The sequence below is a fragment of the Pseudophryne corroboree genome, chromosome 3 (assembly GCF_028390025.1).
Source record: "Pseudophryne corroboree isolate aPseCor3 chromosome 3, aPseCor3.hap2, whole genome shotgun sequence".
Classification (NCBI taxonomy): Eukaryota; Metazoa; Chordata; class Amphibia; order Anura; family Myobatrachidae; genus Pseudophryne; species Pseudophryne corroboree.
This window is the reverse complement of record NC_086446.1, coordinates 510470550-510492368: the sequence shown is the minus strand read 5'-3', so window position 1 is coordinate 510492368 and position 21819 is coordinate 510470550. Positions and strand designations below refer to the sequence as shown.

General features: G+C 46.1%; 1 protein-coding gene and 1 long non-coding RNA gene across 5 annotated transcripts in view; one reads left to right on the top strand and one right to left on the bottom strand.

Annotated features, from left to right (window-relative positions):
• LOC135056192 (uncharacterized) overlaps positions 1-21819 on the top strand; it is a 416825-nt gene that overhangs the window by 114967 nt on the left and 280039 nt on the right. Inside the window, exon 3 of one of the 4 annotated variants that reach the window (XR_010243917.1) lies at positions 4374-4517. The exons of the other annotated variants lie outside the window; for them this stretch is intronic. This is a non-coding gene — a long non-coding RNA (uncharacterized LOC135056192). Of the gene's footprint in view, positions 1-4373; positions 4518-21819 lie in introns of those variants that run through there. 4 annotated transcript variants of the gene reach the window in all.
• The window catches only part of PIK3R6 (phosphoinositide-3-kinase regulatory subunit 6), a 119164-nt gene that overhangs the window by 87034 nt on the left and 10311 nt on the right, over positions 1-21819 (bottom strand). The window contains exons 3-4 of the mRNA XM_063961048.1: positions 8298-8389; positions 4462-4530 (exon numbers count right to left, since the gene is read on the bottom strand). Coding sequence (XP_063817118.1) covers positions 4462-4530; positions 8298-8389 — 161 coding nt within the window. The remainder of the gene's footprint in view (positions 1-4461; positions 4531-8297; positions 8390-21819) is intronic.

Sequence of the window (21819 nt, the reverse complement as noted above, 5' to 3'; positions counted from 1 at the left end):
TGTGGGTTGGCTCCAATCTCTGTCTCTCTCTTGCCATTCTTGGGGGGGAAACTCTGTCTTACCCCATTCTGTGTGTGTGTGTGGTGTGTTTGGTGGTCACTAGCAGCAATGTCCAGTGTCATATGCTGCTGAGGATTTACCCTCACAGGATGATCCCATTCCATGCAATCAGGTTAGCACTGGTTTAGCACAGATTCCAGCAAGGGAACCAGAGTGGTTTTCCTCTATCAGGGCTTGGATTTCTCAGATTTCTGACAGGGTTACCAGTACTGAGTCTGCAACCCAGGTCTTACAGTCCTCTATGGCTGTGTGGCCCTTGTCAGGTACCTCAGGACACCCCGCTGTATACCCCCACAAACGTTCGCTTGTGCAGGTAACACAAGACGACACAGATACCGATTCTGACAGTACAGATGGTGACGGGGATGTGTTGCGGGGGAACGCATCTCTTGCAAGCGGGGTTCAGTTGTTGATAGAGGCTATCCGGGATGTGTTACATGTTAATGATACCACACCGGAGCAGGTTGAGGAGGCTCTCTTCACTGAAAACAAGAAAACCTTGCTAACCTTCCCTGCGTCAAAAGAGCTGAATGCTATATTTGAAAAGGCCTGGGTGAATCCTGAAAAGCAGTTTCAGATTCCTAAGAGGATTCTGGTAGCTTTCCCTTTCCCTGAGGAGGATAGGAAAAAATGGGAAAACCCGCCAATTGTTGACGCATCTGTATCTAGACTCTCAAAAAAGGTGGTTTTACCGGTACCGGGATCTACCGCCTTAAAGGAGCTGGCAGATAGGAAAATTGATAATACTCTGAAATCAGTGTACACTGCTTCAGGGGCCATATTACGTCCCACTATTGCTAGTGCATGGATCGCTAAGGCAATAGTGAAGTGGTCGCCTGCCTTAATGGAGGATTTGGATACGATGGATAGGGATGACGTTGCACTGTATTTGCGCAACATTCATGATTCTGCAGGTTTTATGGTAGAATCCATGAATTGCCTCACCTCCTAGAAGGCCACAGGTTCGGGATTCAGGACTAGGTCCTGCTAACAGCGGATGCGGGCCTCCGGGGCTGGGGAGCAGTCACTCAAGGAGTAACCTTCCAAGGACGGTGGTCAAGCCTGGAAGCCGGCCTGCCCATCAACATCCTGGAACTAAGAGCCGTCTACAACGGTCTTCTTCAAGCGGCCCCTCTTCTGAGAAGTCGGGCCATCCAAGTGCAGTCGGACAACGTAACAACAGTGGCTTACATAAACCGACAGGGCGGAACGAAGAGCAGAGCGGCAATGTCAGAGGTGACAAGACTACTCCTCTGGACAGAAAAGTCAGCCATCTTCATTCCGGGAGTAGACAACTGGGAAGCAGACTTCCTCAGCAGACACAATCTCCATCAAGGAGAGTGGGAACTCCATCCGGAGGTTTTCAAGGAAATAACAGATCTTTGGGGATTGCCCCAAATAGACATGATGGCCTCTCGTCTCAACAATAAGCTTCAGCGTTATTGTTCCAGGTCGAGGGACCCACAGGCAGTGGCAGTGGATGCCCTGGTGTTTCCGTGGGTGTTCCGGTCAGTGTACGTGTTTCCACCACTCCCACTCATCCCAAGAATCCTAAAGCTCATAAGGAGAATAGGGGTTCAAGCGATCCTCATTACCCCAGATTGGCCAAGAAGGGCTTGGTACGCGGACCTTCTGAATATACTACAAGAAGAGCCGAGGCCTCTTCCTCTTCGGGAGGACCTGCTGCAGCAGGGGCCGTTCGCCTATCAAGACTTACCGCAGCTACGTATGGCGGCATGGAAGTTGAGCGCCTGATTCTTGCTCGGAAAGGGATTCCGAAGACAGTTATTCCTACCCTCATACAGGCTAGGAAGGGGGTAACGTCAAAACATTACCATCGTATTTGGAAGAAATATGTTTCTTGGTGTGAGTCCAAGAAGTTTCCTGCGGTGGAATTTCAACTGTGTTTGTCCTATATGATCCCAAGAAAATTGGGTGTCCTGCTTCTAAGCAGACGATATCTCGCTGGATCAGGTTCACTATCCAGCATGCTTATTCTACGGCTGGATTGCCGTGTCCAAAATCTGTCAAGGCCCACTCTACCCGTAAGGTGGGGTCTTCCTGGGCGGCTGCGCGGGGTGTCTCAGCATTACAACTTTGCCAAGCTGCAACTTGGTTGGGGTCGAACACGTTTGCAAAGTTCTACAAGTTCGATAATTTGGCCTCTGATGATCTGAAGTTCAGTCAATCAGTTCTGCAGGAGTCTCCGCGCTCTCCCTCCCGTTCTGGGAGCTTTGGTACATCCCCATGTACTAATGTGGACCCCAGCATCCTCTAGGACGTAAGAGAAAATAGGATTTTGGTACCTGCCGGTAAATCCTTTTCTCGTAGTCTGTAGAGGATGCTGGGTGCCCGCCCAGCGCTTCGTTTTCCTGCTATTGTTATTTGGTTCAGTACAACTTCGTTTTAGTTGAGTACTGCATTGACTTGGTAAGTAATGTTTCAGCTGTTGCTGAGTAGTTCAAGCTAGTTGTCTTGACGTGCCTTGTATGTGTGAGCTGGTGTGAATCTCACCACTATCTGTGTTAAGTCCTTCTCTCGAAGTATGTCGTCTCCTCGGGCACAGTTTCTAGACTAGAGTCTGGTAGGAGGAGCATAGAGGGAGGAGCCAGCCCACACTCTTAAACTCTTAAAGTGCCAATGGCTCCTGGTACACCCATCTATACCCCATGGTACTAATGTGGACCCCAGCATCCTCTACGGACTACGAGAAAAGGATTTACCGGTAGGTACCAAAATCCTATTTTTTGCATTATTGATGTCTCCGAGTGCCTTCTTTATATGGACTTTACTATGGATTACTAATAAGCTTCTCCAAATAACACAAACAAAAATGTGATAATGGTGTTGATATACAATATATATATATATATATATAATGTCACTATAAGAAAAGTAAACTAGCGTGACACATGTATATTAAAACAAATAGTGTACATATAGACACAACAAAAGTAGTAATGAATGTTGAACGGCATGGAGGGATAGGGAAGGCACATGAGCTATTGTCTAGTAGGGTATAGCAGCAATATAAAGGCTAGATGAATCCATGTAACTAATGAAAGAGTGCCTGGATCATGTTTCCGACTTTACACAGGGGTTTCTAATTAATTAGTCAGACCGGTACTTAAGGAAGACAAGATCTTAATAAATTTTAAAATGTCCTCTCACATTGGAGGCGAGATGCTTTGATCTTTCTGAAGGAATTGGAATACAACCAAGTTCTTCAATTACCTTGCGGTGTGGTCCAGAATCCTCCTGCTGGATGGCAGTTCAGCTGCAGCTTGTGATTTAACCAACCCCTTACCTGCCGGGAGCTATTATACAGGGGAGCGTCTAACCACGCTGGTGATGTTATGGTGCAGATTCCCCTGTGATCCTAATGACACGTATACACATTGGGGCAGATGTATCAACCTGGAGAAGGCATAAAGAACTGATAAACCAGTGATAAATGCAAGGTGAGAAACGCACCAGTCAATCAGCTCCTAACTCTTCATTTACATATTGGAGCTGATTGGCTTGCACTTATCACTGGTTTATCACTTCCTTATGCCTTCGCCAAGTTAAGACATCTGCCCCATTCTACTATTAGTACAGTTTAATTAGTGGCAGTGACTGCCTTGAATGTCATTTGTTGCATAATTGAGATGATCTTTGTGGAACCTATTTAATCATTATTTTGGATTAATCTGGGCTTTATATTGCCGCTATACCTTACTGGCCGTCAGTTCATGTGCCCTCCCTACTCATCCATACTTTAACAGTACATTCAATATTACTTACTGTATATTGTGTCTACATATATTTTTATGTTGATAAAAATGAATATATATATATATATATATATATATATATATATGTCGCACTTGTTTGCTTGTCTTATAAGGATCAGCTGTTCTGTATAATTTTATAGTATGCAAATGAAAAATGTTACTTCAATGCTGATTGGTTGCTATGGGCAACTTCTCCACTCCTTTCATTGCTTAGTACATATCCCCCATAGCGACAACGTGTGTGTATATAATTATATATATATATATATATATATATATATATATATATATATATATATATATATTAATTTGAAAGTATAAAATGGGACAGTAGAACACCCCATCTTTCACCAATCTTAATTGGAGATACTTGTCTTTGAGTGGATTTAATTGATATTTTAAAATAAAAATATACAGAAATAATAAGTAACTGCCTTGTTGAATCTCACTCAGTGATGTTTTTGTCCTTCTGTTAATTACAAGTAAGGGGAAAGGATTATAGAGTTTAAATACCCCGAACTTTTTCTGTATACTTAGAACTCCTGGAGCATCTGAACGGTACATGTGTATAATATCTGTCACTGGGAGATCTATCCTCCCCACATCACAGTGAGCCAAGAATTACCTTTGTGATGACATGCATCAATGTGTGGAGTAAAGGTATAATATAATGCAGATTGTCTCCTAGTTCTGCCTGGAAAGAGAGCACAAGTGTTGTTACAACACACATCAAAATGCAGTTACACATTGGGGGAAATTCAGTTGTTTTTTTGGACACCTGGCAAGTTGATATTGTCACACAAAGCTGCAGGCATTATAGTAAAGAGAGTGCAGTGGAGGTGCGCTGCCTCTGTTAATTGCTGTCTTTTTTGATATACAGACAGAAATAAATATACATTTTTCACATAATTGGTTTGCATGTTGCTAGTAGGGTAATTCAGTATATAAATTATATTTATCTGTAAATGGTCATTTAGAAAAAAAACTAAATTACCAACTTGTAGCATAAAATGTATTGTCACTGAAACTTGCAAACAGGTTTCATACACAATCAGAGAAAAACGTAAATTAAGATGAGCAAAATACCACAGCAAGAGTTTAGACCAATTATAGCAAAGGGATGGCACAAAAATCTCATAGCATGATAATATGGGCCTGATTCTGAGTCGCACATAATGTATATACATACTGTATGTATATACACACTGCATACGTATTGTGATCAGAATGTAAATACCATTGTATGGCACTATTCTGAACTGTGAGCAGTCTTCTGTATGCAGGGGCACCAAGAGAGGGGCAGGGAGCGGGTGCTGATTACACAGGCCGGTCCTCTCCGATAGCGACTAAGGGGGACATTGCTCACCTGTGCTACTGCCAGCACCCGTTACATTTTTAACCAGATTTGGTTACACTCTCCTCAGTACCAAGGCCTGTGGTCACTTTCATCAGTTCTACATTGGCATTTACACCTACCCTATGCTGTGTACATGAGATTAGGCATACATACTGTATACGCACCATGAGTGGTGAATAACTCAACACGCCCAGGTGGCTGTTCTCTTCTGTGCATATGCCCAGTTGTCACACAGAAATGCCCATTTTCTATACAGCAAGAACTGGCAGAGATCTGTCCGACATTCAATTGAAGTCTGATTCATTCCGACATTCATTTGTCGGAATGGATCCGACCAGGGCTATTCAATGCCATTTCAATTCGACTTTAAAAAAAGTCGAATTGAGATACGGGAGCTGAGACGGGGGAGAGCACCGCTACAGCAGCGTAGCCGGAGGATGTGTCACAGCCGCCGCTCACCGCAGCGTCCACCCGGCTCCAGTAAGAGACTTCTTGCTTGCTGGAGCCGGGTGAACGCTGCTCTCCCCTGTCTCCTCCTCATCCCCACCCACCCGTCTCTGCTCCCGCATCTCAATTTGACTTTTTTTAAAGTCTAATTGAGATGATCGAAAAGGGGGCCAAAACCGCCGTTTTCAACAGAAGTGAATTTCTCGACTTGTCGAATAATTTGGGGTTAGATTGAATAGGTCAGAACCCCTTCCGACCTAAAAAAGTTGATAACTGCCGTGTTTTTGACAGACGGCAGCTTTCGACTTCAATTGAATATACCCCATAGAATTTCCTGTGCATACACAAAGATGCGTATGCACACTGTATACCAAGCAATCCAGACCTCGGTCCTCAAGGCACACTGGTCCAGATTTATCAAGCCTTGTAGAGTGATAAATAGCACGGTGATAAAGTACCAACCAATCAGCGCCTAACTGTCATTTTTCAAACACAGCCTGTGACATGGAAGTTGGGAGCTGATTGGTTGGTACTTTATCACCATGCTATTTATCACTCTCCAAAGCTTGATAAATGGGGGCCACTATCTGTCCAGGTTTTAGATATATACATGGTTGAGCACAGGTGACAATATTAGTTATTTTGATTTAACCATCTGTACTGAAGCCTGGATATCACTGAATACCTGCATTGGTGGTGTGCCTTGAGGCCTTGATCTGTCTGCATTCGGAGCTACGTGAAACTCTGAATAATGCCCTTTATGAGCATGTGAGTAGGTATATGTGGTTCTAATTGATCAAAGCCTTATTGAGTAGCACAAATAGAACATTATATCTACTTTAAAATAAAAGGAAATAATATACTGTAATTAAAAAAAATATTAATAAATGATAGCGTGAATTGACAAACCATGGATGCAAGGAAGGTGCAGTGGCCAGTGGGTACCTTTTAATGAACATGCCTGAAGGGAGGGGGAGGGGGTGTGGCCAATAATGTTGTGCCTAGGGGCGGGCTGGCCCCTAAATCCGCCTCTGAATTGATGTCAGTCTATGAAGTGTGCAGAAAATATACTTGTGCGACTTTTTAGTTAAAATAGGTGGTAACTTAGTGGCGGTATCTAGAGCTTTTTGTGACACTTCTTTGTCAGCCATTAAAGCTTGGCATACTTGGTTACAAGGAGAGAGCACATTGGGTATGATAAGACACACCTCAAGCTTGAAAGTATTACACACCGAGTATATGATTTTTCTACAAGTATGAAAAATGGAAATATAATGGTAGAGAGAATTGTGGATTGTTGGATTAGTTACATCATGACTGTGACCTGTGGTAGTGTGAAAACATAAATGCAAGTCACCACTCTTGGCCTGTCTGCCATCTTGCATCTGCATTTACCAAAAGTCTCTAATGATGGGAGCTACACAAATCTCTTCCAGGGTGGTTCAAATATATATTCTGGATAAGGTGTTTTTTTTATTTATTTTTTTATAGGTGTTTGGCAAAGTTGGAGTTAAATGCAATCTGGACGTTACCGCACTTTGTTTTGTTCTTCCTGTTTTTCAGCAGTACTCATTTTAGTGACAAAGAATTGACTAATCTGCATGTAATCTATCCCATAAACTAACCCCACATCGTCCTGGCACAAGCTCTAAGCTCTTAGGAATTACTGTTCAGCTACAAACCCCAAAGCCCACCACTATGGAGTACTACGCCTAGTTGCCGATATGGAAACAGAATATGTGCTTTGGTGACACATGTTTGTGACTAACTCACACGGTTACTCATGCGGTTGTTGTTTTTTTAAGGCTAAAAAAAGTGACTACTATTGGCCACAGTAAATATATAATAGAAAGTATGTCTGTGTTTTTTAGTATAAGGTTTAAGTTAGAAAGTGTTAAAAAGCCCAGTGTTGTAATGTGTGTAATGTAGTGTTCTGTATGTATGATTTAGGGCAGTGTGACTTTTTGTTAAGAGAGGCATTAGAGGCTACTGTACGTGGGGTTTTTTTGTGAGCAGTAACCTACCCAGGCCATTTTCTCCCTTGCATTCTAAACATATGTTGTTTGCCTGTATGTACAGTACTTAGAAACAAGAGTCAGCACCACTTGTTTGTGGAAAGCTCAGCAGGGATGCCCTTGTTTGCCTTCACGTCCTAAAATACCTTTATCTCTTCCCTGAGATCTGCCGCTAATTTTGTTGAGATGGGACAATCCTCTCAATCCTCTCACAGTACAGCAGCTGGAAGAGTGTTGCTCAGTGGCAAATGTAACATTATTGGGTATGAGTTTTCTTAAATTATTGGAGACTTTTTGTGGCTGTTAACTGCCATTTGCCATACAATCAATCTCCCTAGACCTAGAGTAAAACAAATTAGATTGGGATGTGTACAGTATTTGTTTTATATAAACATATACACACATAAACTTTTTATTTGGTCATCATTTCATATTTACATTTGTCAAATACAATTCGAAAATATAATATACAGTTAGGATCTATAGTACATAGTACTATAGTACATTTAACAGAAAAGTGGTAATAATTTCCCATAGATAATTTTGACTTAGTTTAGCACAGTACATACAAAGAGGTTTAGCGTGGTTTAATGGTTTTCCACTTATGCTACCGAGAAAAAGAAGTTACTGTCATAAACATACCTTCTCCAGCTCCTTAATGAGAACTCCCACCATAATATTCCCAATGGCCGGGTTCCGATCCAAGCTCTTGTGTAAGGTCCACCTCAGCATTCCTGTCACAGAACATTTATTGACCATTATAAAAAGAACACTTTTACTCTTTCTCTTTGTTTTTAACCTTTACAAATCAAAGTTGGGGTCTTTCCTACAGAAGTCCAAATTGGAATGTCAGAAACAAAAATGTAAAAGTTTCACTGTGCTATCTTAAAAGTAGATTGCAATTAAAAAAATAATTATAATATCTGCATTAGCCATTGTTGACAAGGAGACTTCTGATGAATATATTTTATTTAGCCTAACCCTATCACTTACAGGGGGAAATTAAATTAAGCACGATAATTTTTCGGCCGTGAAAAACTGGACTTTTTTTGAATTTTTTTCTCTATTGATGCAATATTTTTTTTTACCAGGCAATTCAATTAGTACCCGTGTTTTGTAGCCAAAAACTTATCTATTTTCAGATGAAAGCACATAGAATCTGTGATAAGTTCATGAACTTATGTGTTTTTGCTGTTGCGACTATGAAAAAAAGCAAATTATCTGGCTTTTTTTGAGCTTACTAAAAGGTGCCTGAGGCTAATGGGATAGCTCCGGGAGATCAATTAGCCTGCAGTAAATTACCCAGGGAAGTCCTATATTTGGAGAATAGAAAATGTGTGTCTTACCTGCACCTCTCCCCTGCAGTCTGCTGCAGCTTAAAGCATATAGCTGATCAACCAGAACACCTGGGAGAGACTTCCTTAACCACTTAATCAGCAGTGATCGACAGCACGGCAACACTCAGGGGAGGGGTGCAGGGAGGCAGAGTTTCCCTTCTTTGCAGCTGGTAACACTGTTTATCTGACTGGTCGCATCCTGTGCGACCAGGTCAGATAAAGCACTTGCTGGTATGGTCGCATCTGATGTGACCATGCCAGGCAAGTGGTTAAGAATGCAGGGTGGGTGTGTCGCTTGCCTGTTAGTCTGGGAGGGGGAGGAGGAATCTAAGGTATAAAAGACTGGGCCATTTATCTGCATGACAGGGCAGGGCAACATGACAGGGCCGTGAACAAATACTGTATGATACTTACTGGTCTGCGATCATCCTGATGAAATAAACTATAGTGGACAATTCCTGAGTCAGTGTGTGCTTCCACTACACTGAAACTGCATTTTCTCTGGCTGGGTCCACAGATTATCCACAGGATAACATTGGGATATGCCGGAGCAACAGCGGAAATGGCACCAAACGGTCACAAGCTTTCTGGCCTCCCAGGATGCATCGGGGCTTCTCCATATAATCCCGCCCACTGACTCAGTCAAATCAGTTTTTTGTTTGGTGCAGCAGGAGCCGGACCATGGTCACTAGGCTGCTGTTAATAGCAGCCTGAAGCTTTTATTATTATTTTTTTATAGTCTTACTATGTTTTTTTTTTTTAAGTGACTTTTCTTAACAGCGTCTTAAACGCATACTAGAAAGAGTCGCTCCAACAACTCTCCACCGGGTCGCAACAACGCTTACCTTCGCGGTATAGTGCTGTCTCGACGGGCGTCTGTGTCGGATGATTCTAGCAGGTCCAGCAGACGTAACCAGGCTGTGGCTGAAGCATGGGGAGAAGGTAAGGCATCGGTTTCCTCTTACTAGGGGTTCCGGACACAGCTACAAACAGTGTGTTGATGCGCCGCCACTCTTACGCGCAACAGTGCTATGCTTTAGGGATCATAGGCGCCAGGACTAGGTTGAGGCCGCGATCCTTAGAGTTTAAGTCAACAGGGGGAATTAGACGCTCTCCTGGCCGCCCCTCCCCCAAGTTCATGACCAGTTTCCGTGCGTCTCCCGTCCATGAACTAATGACCTCACTTCTGTCTCAGACGCTACCACGAGGGTACTTGGTCGCAGCTTAGATGCTGCGGTTGTGTACACTAGAGTTGCCGCCTAGACCGAGTCGCAGGCTATAGCGTCTGCATACACGTAGCATTCACTGAGCGTCTGTGTCCGTTAGTGAGCGCCCGTGTCTCTCATCAGTTATCGGATCGGCAGTGTACACCAGTGGCGTCTGAATCCACTCAGCGTCTTGCGAGCGTATTGATGGATATGGAAGTGTGGTGAGTCTCCCTGTATCCCACTCTATGGAGAAATGGGTTATATAGTACTAAAAATTCGCTCAACTTGTTAGTATGAATTGTTAATTTTTGGCACATATTGCATATAAGGCCTGTATATTACTGTTGTTTTCTGCATATGTCATGTCTGAAAAACTGGTTAAAAACAGAAATACAATTTTCCTACTTACTTGTAAGTTATTATGATGGTGATTGTATTCTCATATGACAATGTTTAATGTTTTAACATGTGACTGACTGCTAGTATGTGTGCTGACTTTTATATGTTGTCAGTTCTGTTCTGAACCTCAATTCAGGTGCACGGTTGTGGTCAGATTGATCTCACTTCTATATATTTATATATGGGTGATTTTCAGTCACAAATTGTGTAGTCCTAAAAACAGATTATTACCATGTCTGTGAGCGGCAAAAGTGACGAGGAAAACTTATCAGGCACTCCTACATCCTTAACATGTTTATCTTGTAAAACAGGGTTAATTGGAATAGGCCAGTTGGTCACTTATGAGGGGTTATGTGCAAACTGTTTTGCTTTTCAGCAAAGTAAAAAGCAGGAATTGGTGCAACAACCAATAGAGCCACCATGGAGTATGTTTGCGCAGACTTTGTCTTCAATAGCAGACAGATTGACTCCTGCACCTCCACCCCAGGGAATAGGTTATACTATTAACCCATACATGCAGCTCCCTTCCTATGGTTTGGTTCCAGTAGCCTCTACAAGTAACCAATTCTCAATCTCAAAATGTTAAACAAATACATTTGGATTCCAAGGTTCCACATGGAGACGTTACGCTCTATAGTGTTGGCTATGGAACCAGGAGATTACATGGTATACCTGGATATACAGGATGCTTACCTACATGTGCCTATAGCACGGTCTCATCAATGTTACCTCAGGTTTGCCATCCTCCAGCAACATTTTCAGTTCCAGGCCTTGCCCTTCGGGCTAGCAACAGCACCCAGGGTGTTTACCAAAATTATGGTGGTTATGGCAGCTTATCTCCGCAAGCAGGGGATAAGAATATTTCCATACCTCGACGACCTTTTAATCCTAGCACATTCGCAGGAATTACTTTTGAGCCATCTTCAACAGACAGTAGTTTGTCTACAAAGACACATGTGGCTCATAAACTGGGAAAAGTCGTCTCTGAATCCATCACAGCGGATGGTTCATTTGGGGGCCATATTGGATTCAGGCCTTCAGAGAATTTTCTTACCAGAGAAAAAGATAGCCAAGGTGCAGGTCATGGCTCAGGAAGCGTTGCACACTCAGACAATGTCAGTCCATGCAGCAATGCGACTGTTGGGTCTGATGGTGTCAACCTTCGACATGGTGGAATATGCACAGTTCCACTCCAGACCACTACAGCACCTTATTCTGACCAAATGGAACCGAAATCATCAGACAATAAAAAAAACAGATGATAAGGTTTCCGGTAAACGTAAGAAGGTCTCTAGCTTGGTGGCTACAGAGGGACCATTTAAACAAGGGGAGACCCTTTTGGATAAAAGAATGGCAAGTCCTGACAACAGATGCCATTCTTCAAGGCTGGGGAGCGGTACTCGAAAGCCTTTGGTTCCAGGGAAAATGGACCATAAGGGAAAGTCGCCTGCCAATAAATCTGTTGGAAATATGGGCCATTTATATGGCTCTAGTTCAGGCAAAGGACAGTCTGCAAGGAAGACCAGTCCAGATTCGCTCAGACAATGCAACAGCAGTAGCGTACCTCAATCATCAGGTAGGAACTCACAGCAAAAGATTGATGAAGGAAGTAACTCCCATACTAAGGCGGGCAGAACTCCATCTTCCAGCATTGTCAGCAGTGTTTGTTCCAGGTGTACTGAACTGGGAAGCGGATTTTCTCAGTCGACACACCATTCAGGAAACCGAATGGGCATTACACCCAGAAGTGTTTCAGACTATAGTGAACAGATGGGGTCTGCCAGAGATAGACCTCATGACATCTCGTCTAAACAACAAAGTTCCGAGGTACGGATCAAGAACAAAGGACCCCGGAGGGATCTTTGTAGACGCACTGTCAGTAAAATGGAAATTTCATCTGGCATATCTGTTCCCTCCAATCTCTGTTACCCAGAGTAGTGAGGAAGATAAAGCAAGCAAAGGGAGACATAATTCTAATAGCTCCAGCTTGGCCAAGAAGGCATTGGTATACAGATCTACTAAGGATGTCCGTGGAAGCACCAATACTGCTCCCTCAACGTCCAGATCTGCTAATCCTTGTTGTCACAGCCATCTGGGTCGTCTGTCTTTGACGGCGTGGCTGTTGAAACCTCTATCCTAGAAGCTAGATGATTTTACAAAAAAGTAATTCAAACTATGCTTAAAGCAAGAAAACCTTCAGCTTGTATTTATCATCGAATATGGCAAGCCTATATTCATTGGTGTAGTGAAAAAAGTTTGAATCCAAGATCTTTTAAAGCAGGGGTGGCCAAACAGCCGATCGCGATCGACTGGTCGATCGCGGACATGCGACCAGTCGATCGCGATCCGCCGCCCAGCCACCCGAAGCCGCGTCTCTCCTGCCTGCCGCCCTGCCCCTCTGTCTGGTCTCCGGCAGTGACGGCGGAGTGTATAGCTCAAATCAGGTGCCGGTTCGTTAGCCAATGAGAGCTCGCGGACCGGCGCCTGATTTGAGCTATACACGCTGCCGTCACCGCCGGAGATTAGACTGAGAAGCAGGGCGGCAGACAGGAGAAGCGCGCGCTGCGCTCTCCACACAGCAACGGTGAGCCCTTCTATGGGGGCATATCTGGCATTGTGGGCACATGGCTCAGTGGGGGCATATCTGGCAATGTGGGGCATATCTGGCACTGTGGGGTCATATGTGGCACTGGGGGCATATCTGGTTCTGCGGGCACAAGGCACTGTGGGGGCATATCTGGCACTGTGGGGGCATATCTGGCACTGTGGGGGAATATCTGTAATCTGGCGCTGTGGGGGCATATCTGGCACTGTGGGGGCATATCTGTATCTGGCACTGTGGGGGCATATCTGGCACTGTGGGGGCATATCTGGCACTGTGGGCACATGGCACTGTGGGGGCATATCTATCTGGCACTGTGGGGGCATATCTGGCACTGTGGGGGCATATCTGGCACTGTGGGGGCATATCTGGCACTGTGGGCACATGGCACTGTGAGGGCATATCTGGCACTGTGGGCACATGGCACTGTGGGGGCATATCTGGCACTGTGGGGGCATATCTGGCACTGTGGGGGCATATCTATCTGGCACTGTGGGGGCATATCTGGCACTGTGGGCACATGGCACTGTGAGGGCATATCTGGCACTGTGGGCACATGGCACTGTGGGGGCATATCTGGCACTGTGGGGGCATATCTGGCACTGTGGGGGCATATCTGTAATCTGGCACTGTGGGGGCATATCTGGCACTGTGGGCACATGGCACTGTGGGGGCATGTGTATCTGGCACTGTGGGGGCATATCTGGCACTGTGGGCACATGGCACTGTGGGGGCATATCTGGCACTGTGGGCACATGGCACTGGGGGCATATCTGGCACTGTGGGGGCATATCTGGCACTGGGGGCATATCTGTAATCTGGCACTGTGGGGGCATATCTGGCACTGTGGGCACATGGCACTGTGGGGGCATATCTGGCACTGTGGGCACATGGCACTGTGGGGGCATGTGTATCTGGCACTGTGGGGGCATATCTGGCACTGTGGGCACATGGCACTGTGGGGGCATGTGTATCTGGCACTGTGGGGACATATCTGGCACTGTGGGCACATGGCACTGTGGGGGAATATCTGTATCTGGCACTGTGGTGGCATATCTGGCACTGTGGGCACATGGCACTGTGGGGGCATGTGTATCTGGCACTGTGGGGGCATATGTGTTTGAGGTTTTTACCTGTGGGGGCCAATGTGTTATTTCGTGTGAGGCAGTCATTACACTCTGTGCAGCAAGGCTTCGTCCCTTTTTGTTGTTGTTATACCACGCCCACTTTTTGTTATGCCACACCCTTTTTCTCTGACGTCCTAGTGGATGCTGGGAACTCCGTAAGGACCATGGGGAATAGACGGGCTCCGCAGGAGACTGGGCACTCTAAAAGAAAGATTAGGTACTATCTGGTGTGCACTGGCTCCTCCCTCTATGCCCCTCCTCCAGACCCCAGTTAGATTTCTGTGCCCGGCCGAGCTGGATGCACACTAGGGGCTCTCCTGAGCTCCTAGAAAGAAAGTATATGTTAGGTTTTTTATTTTACAGTGAGACCTGCTGGCAACAGGCTCACTGCAACGAGGGACTAAGGGGAGAAGAAGCGAACCTACCTGCTTGCAGCTAGCTTGGGCTTCTTAGGCTACTGGACACCATTAGCTCCAGAGGGATCGACCGCAGGACCCGTCCTTGGTGTTCGTTCCCGGAGCCGCACCGCCGTCCCCCTTACAGAGCCAGAAGCATGAAGATGGTCCGGAAAATCGGCGGCAGAAGACTTCAGTCTTCACCAAGGTAGCGCACAGCACTGCAGCTGTGCGCCATTGCTCCTCATACACACTTCACACTCCGGTCACTGAGGGTGCAGGGCGTTGGGGGGGGGCGCCCTGAGCAGCAATAAAAACACCTTGGCTGGCAAAATAATCACAATATATAGCCCCAGAGGCTATATATGTGATAATTACCCCTGCCAGAATCCATAAAAAAGCGGGAGAAAAGTCCGCGAAAAAGGGGCGGAGCTATCTCCCTCGGCACACTGGCGCCATTTTCTCTTCACAGTGTAGCTGGAAGACAGCTCCCCAGGCTCTCCCCTGTAGTTTTCAGGCTCAAAGGGTTAAAAAGAGAGGGGGGGCACTAAATTTAGGCGCAATATTGTTTATACAAGCAGCTATTGGGGAAAATTCACTCAGTGATAGTGTTTATCCCTACATTATATAGCGCTCTGGTGTGTGCTGGCATACTCTCTCTCTGTCTCCCCAAAGGGCTGTGTGGGGTCCTGTCCTCAGTCAGAGCATTCCCTGTGTGTGTGGGAGTGTGTCGGTACTGCTGTGTCGACATGTTTGATGAGGAGGCTTATGTGGAGGCGGAGCAGATGCCGATAAATGGGATGTCGCCCCCTGTGGGGCCGACACCAGAGTGTATGGATAGGTGGAAGGTATTAACCGACAGTGTCAACTCCTTACATAAAAGGCTGGATGACGTAACAGCTGTGAGACAGCCGGCTTCTCAGCCCGCGCCTGCCCAGGCGTCTCAAAGGCCATCAGGGGCTCAAAAAACGCCCGTTACCTCAGATGGCAGACACAGATGTCGACACGGAGTCTGACTCCAGTGTCGACGAGGTTGAGACATATACACAATCCACTAGGAACATCCGTTGCATGATCTCGGCAATAAAAATTGTGTTACACATTTCTGACATTAACCCAAGTACCACATAAAAGGGTTTTTATGTTTGGGGAGAAAAAGCAGCCGGTGTTTTGTTCCCCCATCAGATGAGTGAATGAAGTGTGTGAAGAAGCGTGGGTTCCCCCGATAAGAAACTGGTAATTTCAAAAAAATTACTGCTGGCGTACCCTTTCCCGCCAGAGGATAGGTCACGTTGGGAGATATCCCCTAGGGTGGATAAGGCGCTCACACGTTTGTCATAAAAGGTGGCACTGCCGTCTTAGGATACGGCCACTTTGAAGGAGCCTGCTGATAAAAAGCAGGAGGCTATCCTGAAGTCTGTATATACACACTCGGGTATTATACTGAGACCTGCAATTGCCTCAGCATGAATAGTGCTGCTGCAGCGTGGTCTGATACCCTGTCAGATAATATTAATACACTAGACAGGGAGAATATGGTGCTAACATAGAGCATATTAAAGACGTAGTCTTATATATGAGGGATGCACAGAGGGATATTTGCCGGCTGGCGTCCAGAATTAATGCAAGGTCCATTCTGCCAGGAGGGTATTAGAGACCCGGCAGTGGACAGGTGATGTTGACTTTAAAAGGCACATGGAGATTCTGCCTTATAAGGGTGAGGAATTGTTTGGGGATGGTCTCTGGGACCTTGTATCCACAGCAACAGCTGGGAAGAAAAATTTCTACCTCAGGTTTCCTCACACCCTAAGAAAGCACTGTATTATGGGGTACAGTCCTTTCGGCTTCAGAAAAGCAAGGGGGCCAAAGGCGCTTCCTTTCTGCACAAGGGAAGAAGGAAAAAGCTGCACAGACAGCCAGTTCCCAGGATCAAAAATCTTCCCCCGCTTCCTCTGAGTCCACAGCATGACGCTGGGGCTCCACAGACAGGTGCGGTGGGGGCGCGTCTCGGGAACTTCAGGGACCAGTGGGCTTGCCCACAGGTGAATCACTGGGTTCTGCAAGTAGTATCACAGGGATACAAGCTGGAGTTCGAGGCGACTCCCCCTCGCCGTTACCTCACATCAGCCTTGCCTGCTGCCCTCGGATATAGGGAGTTAGTACTGGCGGCAATTCACAAGCTGTACTTCCAGCAGGTGAAATCAAGGTACCCCTCCTTCAACAAGGCCGGGGTTACTATTCCAAAAATGTTGTGGTACCGAAAGCAGACGGTTCGGTGAGACCCATTCTAAAATTGAAATCCTTGAACACTTATATACGAAGGTTCAAGTTCAAAATGGAATCGCTCAGGGCGATTATTGCAAGCCTGGAGAATTTCATGGTATCACTGGACATCAAGGATGCTTACCTGCATGTCCCTATTTACCCTCCTCACCAGGAGTACCTCAAAATTGTGGTACAGAATTGTCATTACCAATTCCAGACGTTGCCGTTGGTCTGTCCCCGGCACCGAGGGTATTTACCAAGGTAATGGCCGAAAGAATTATCCAGTACTTGGACAATCTCCTTATAAAGGCGAGGTCCAGGGAGCAGTTGTTTGTCAGAGTTGCACTATCTCGGGAAGTGCTACAACAGCACGGCTGGATTCTGAATATTCCAAAGTCGCAGCTGGTTCCTACGATGCATCTACTGTTCCTGGGGATGGTTCTGGACACAGAACAGAAAAAAGTGTTTCTCCCGCAGGAGAAAGCCAAGGAGCTGTCATCTCTAGTCAGAGGCCTCCTGAAACCAAAACAGGTGTCGGTGCATCACTGCACGCGAGTCCTGGAAAAAATGGTAGCTTCCTACGAAGCAGTTCCATTCGGCAGGTTCCATGCAAGAACTTTTCAGTGGGACCTCTTGGACGGGATCGCATCTTCAGATGCATCGGCTGATAACCCTGTCTCCAAGGGCCAGGGTGTCGCTGTTGTGGTGGCTGCAGAGTGCTCATCTTCTAGAGGGCCGCAGATTCGGCATACAGGACTGGGTCCTGGTGACCACGGATGCCAGCCTTCGAGGCTGGGGGGCAGTCACACAGGGAAGAAACTTCCAAGGACTATGGTCGAGTCAGGAGACTTCCCTACACATAAATATTCTGGAACTAAGGGCCATTCACAATGCCCTAAGTCAGGCTAGACCCCTGCTTCAACACCAGCCGGTGTTGATCCAGTCAGACAACATCACGGCGGTCGCCCATGTAAACCAACAGGGCAGCACAAGAAGCAGGATGGCGATGGCAGAAGCCACAAGGATTTTCCGATGGGCGGAAAATCACGTGTTAGCACTGTCAGCAGTGTTCATTTCCGGAGTGGACAACTGGGAAGCAGACTTTCTCAGCAGGCACGACCTCCACCCGGGAGAGTGGGGACTTCATCCAGAAGTCTTCAAAATGATTGTACACCATTGGGAAAGGCCACAGGTGGACATGATGGCGTCCCGCCTCAACAAAAAGCTAAAAAGATATTGCGCCAGGTCAAGGGACCCTCAGGCGATAGCTGTGGACGCTCTGGTAACACCGTGGGGGTACCAGTCGGTGTATGTGTTCCTTCCTCTGCCTCTCATACCAAAGGTACTGAGAATAATAAGAAGGAGAGGAGTAAGAACTATACTCGTGGTTCCGGATTGGCCAAGAAGAGCTTGGTACCCAGAACTTCAAAAAATGATCAGAGGACCCATGGCCTCTGCCGCTCAGACAGGACCTGCTGCAGCAGGGGCCCTGTCTGTTCCAAGACTTACCGCGGTTGCGTTTGACGGCATGGCGGTTGAACGCCGGATCCTGAAGGAAAAGGGCATTCCGGAGGAAGTCATCCCTACGCTGATTAAAGCTAGGAAAGAAGTGAACGCAAACCATTATCACCGCATATGGCGAAAATATGTTGCGTGGTGTGAGGCCAGGAAGGCCCAACGGAGGAATTTCAGTTGGGCCGTTTTCTGCACTTCCTACAGTCAGGGGTGACTATGGGCCTAAAATTGGGTTCCATTAAGGTCCAGATTTCGGCTCTGTCGATTTTCTTCCAGAAAGAACTGGCTTCACTGCCTGATGTTCAGACATTTGTTAAGGGAGTGCTGCATATTCAGCCCCCTTTTGTGCCTCCAGTGGCACCTTGGGATCACAACGTGGTGTTGGATTTCCTAAAGTCACATTGGTTTGAGCCACTAAAAACCGTGGATTTGAAATATCTCACGTGGAAAGTGGTCATGCTGTTGGCCTTGGCTTCGGCCAGGCGTGTGTCAGAATTGGCGGCTTTGTCATATAAAAGCCCTTATCTGATTTTTCAAATGGATAAGGCAGAATTGAGGACTCGTCCCCAGTTTCTCCCTAAGATAGTATCAGCTTTTCATTTGAACCAACCTATTGTAGTGCCTGCGGCTACTAAGGACTTGGAGGATTCCAAGTTGTTGGACGTAGTCAGGGCCCTGAAAATTTATGTTTCCAGGACAGCTAGTGTCAGAAAAACTGACTCGCTATTTATCCTGTATGCACCCAACAAGCTGGGTGCTCCTGCTTCAAAGCAGACTATTGCTCGCTGGATTTGTAGTACGATTCGGCTTGCACATTTTGCGGCTGGATTGCCGCATCCTAGATCAGTGAAAGCCCATTCCACGAGGAAGGTGGGCTCTTCTTGGGCGGCTGCCCGAGGGGTCTCGGCTTTACAACTTTGCCGAGCAGCTACTTGGTCGGGGTCAAACACATTTGCTAAATTTTACAAGTTTGATACCCTGGCTGAGGAGGACCTAGAGTTTGCTCATTCGGTGCTGCAGAGTCATCCGCACTCTCCCGCCCGTTTGGGAGCTTTGGTATAATCCCCATGGTCCTTACGGAGTCCCAGCATCCACTTAGGACGTCAGAGAAAATAAGATTTTACTCACCGGTAAATCTATTTCTCGTAGTCCGTAGTGGATGCTGGGCGCCCATCCCAAGTGCAGATTGTCTGCAATACTTGTATATAGTTATTGTTAACTAAGGGGTTATTGTTGAGCCATCCGTTGAGAGGCTCAGTTATATTTCATACTGTTAACTGGGTATAGTATCACGAGTTATACGGTGTGATTGGTGTGGCTAGTATGAGTCTTACCCGGGATTCAAAATCCTTCCTTATTGTGTCAGCTCTTCCGGGCACAGTATCCTAACTGAGGTCTGGAGGAGGGTCATAGAGGGAGGAGCCAGTGCACACCAGGTAGTCCTAAAGCTTTCTTTAGTTGTGCCCAGTCTCCTGCGGAGCCGCTATTCCCCATGGTCCTTACGGAGTCCCAGCATCCACTACGGACTACGAGAAATAGATTTTCCGGTGAGTAAAATCTTATTATCTCTGTCATGCCCCAGAAAGCTGCATATATGATATACTATATTCACAAAACATGTGAATGTATGGACATAAAAATATCTCCTATTGTTCCGGTAGTGCTCCCCTAGAGGTAAGGGTAACTGTATGTTATTATTAAAACCTAACTTTTCTTCTGAATCTATCTAAAAAACTAGCACATATTAGAGTAATATTATAAAACAAGTACCGGTATTAAATATAACTCAAAACGCATTACTGTTACAGCCTGTCAACATAGGTTGTCATAAATATCAGAGCCAACCAAACATATACATAGCTTATGAGTACACAGGGTAGTATGGTGTAATGAGCACATAGCAAGTTCAGAAAATATTAGGGCAGGAGTTTAAATGTTAATCTCTGTGAAATCAAGTACGATACAGCATGTGCAGCTATTATTGTATATATCATAAGATAGCTACCTATTTGAGCAGTATTGTCTTTGCTCAAAAAAACAAAACTTAGGTTATATAGGAAAAAATATTGTGGGGTTTTTTTTTTGGTCTTTTTTGAAACCCAGTCTTTTTCATGTGCAGTATAAATTCATGGCAGCTCTTAACCACTGTATCATAATTTATCAGGTATACTGGAAGAGGTATGTAACAGCAGTAACAGCACTCCTTGATATCCACCCAGTCCAACGTCTGTATTATATGGGACATATATGAAGTATAATATGTTTTACTCCTTTCACACCATACATTTCCCATGTGGGTTACATATGATATACCGTCAGACTGGATGTCGGCTGTCAATATACCGACAGCGGCATCCCAGCTGCGAGTCACCTTGCTGCGCTCGCCACGCATTGGGCCCTGTGGCTCGCTTCGCTCACCACAGGTTCTGTGAATGCCCATCATGTGTCAGGATTCTGGACATCAGTATTTTACTGGCTCTTGGGATTCGGACGTTTGTCTCCTGAACGCTGGGATCCCGACAGCTGGTATATTGACTGCATCCCTCCCATGTATCAAGAATAAGACATGAAACCAGACTGGATGACAATTACCTCACCACCATCAATAGTGTTCATCTGAGTACTGGGTAAAGCAGAGCTCGACAAATCCCAGGTAGCCGTGGCCCCTAGATTTTGCTGCCTGGATACCAGATTTTGGAGGAAGGAAGCAGATCCTCTTCAGCCCCAATAGCCCCAGCAGAGATTTTTGGAGGTGTGCCTGTATTGTGGCGAACATTTCTTGCACAGGAGTGCATGTGCTGAGTGTCTGTCCCAGCCTGCGCAGACTGCTGTGCCTACTGTCCCATCCTGCTCGGTCTGCTGTCTTCAAACTCCGGCTGCATAGAGATCGCAAATAAGAAGGGCTATGTGTGGCCTAAGATTGCGGCATCGTAGGTAGGAGTGCCCAGGGGGAGGCTGCGGAGTGTTTTCCTGGCGGTACCCCCTTATTTGTGTGGCCATGGGGGTTGGTTTCCCGTGGGGTTTAGCTGCTCAATAATGTGGCCGCATGAGGGGGGAGTGTTGTTGTTTGGCTTTTGGGTAGCTGCACTGCAGTGTGGATGTGGAGAGCTAGTATGCAAGGAGGTATCCCCCTGATTGTGTGGCCGTGGGGGTTGGTTTGCTTGGTGGGGTGGGGAAGCTGCTCAGTAATGTTTGTGAGGGTAGGGTGTCCATTTTTTCTTTTTCTTTTTGGGGGGAGGGGGGGGGGCTGCTAGGTTTTAGAAAAATGTGTTAAGCCCCGGGGTAAAGCGATTTGGTACTGCATTTATATAATCCC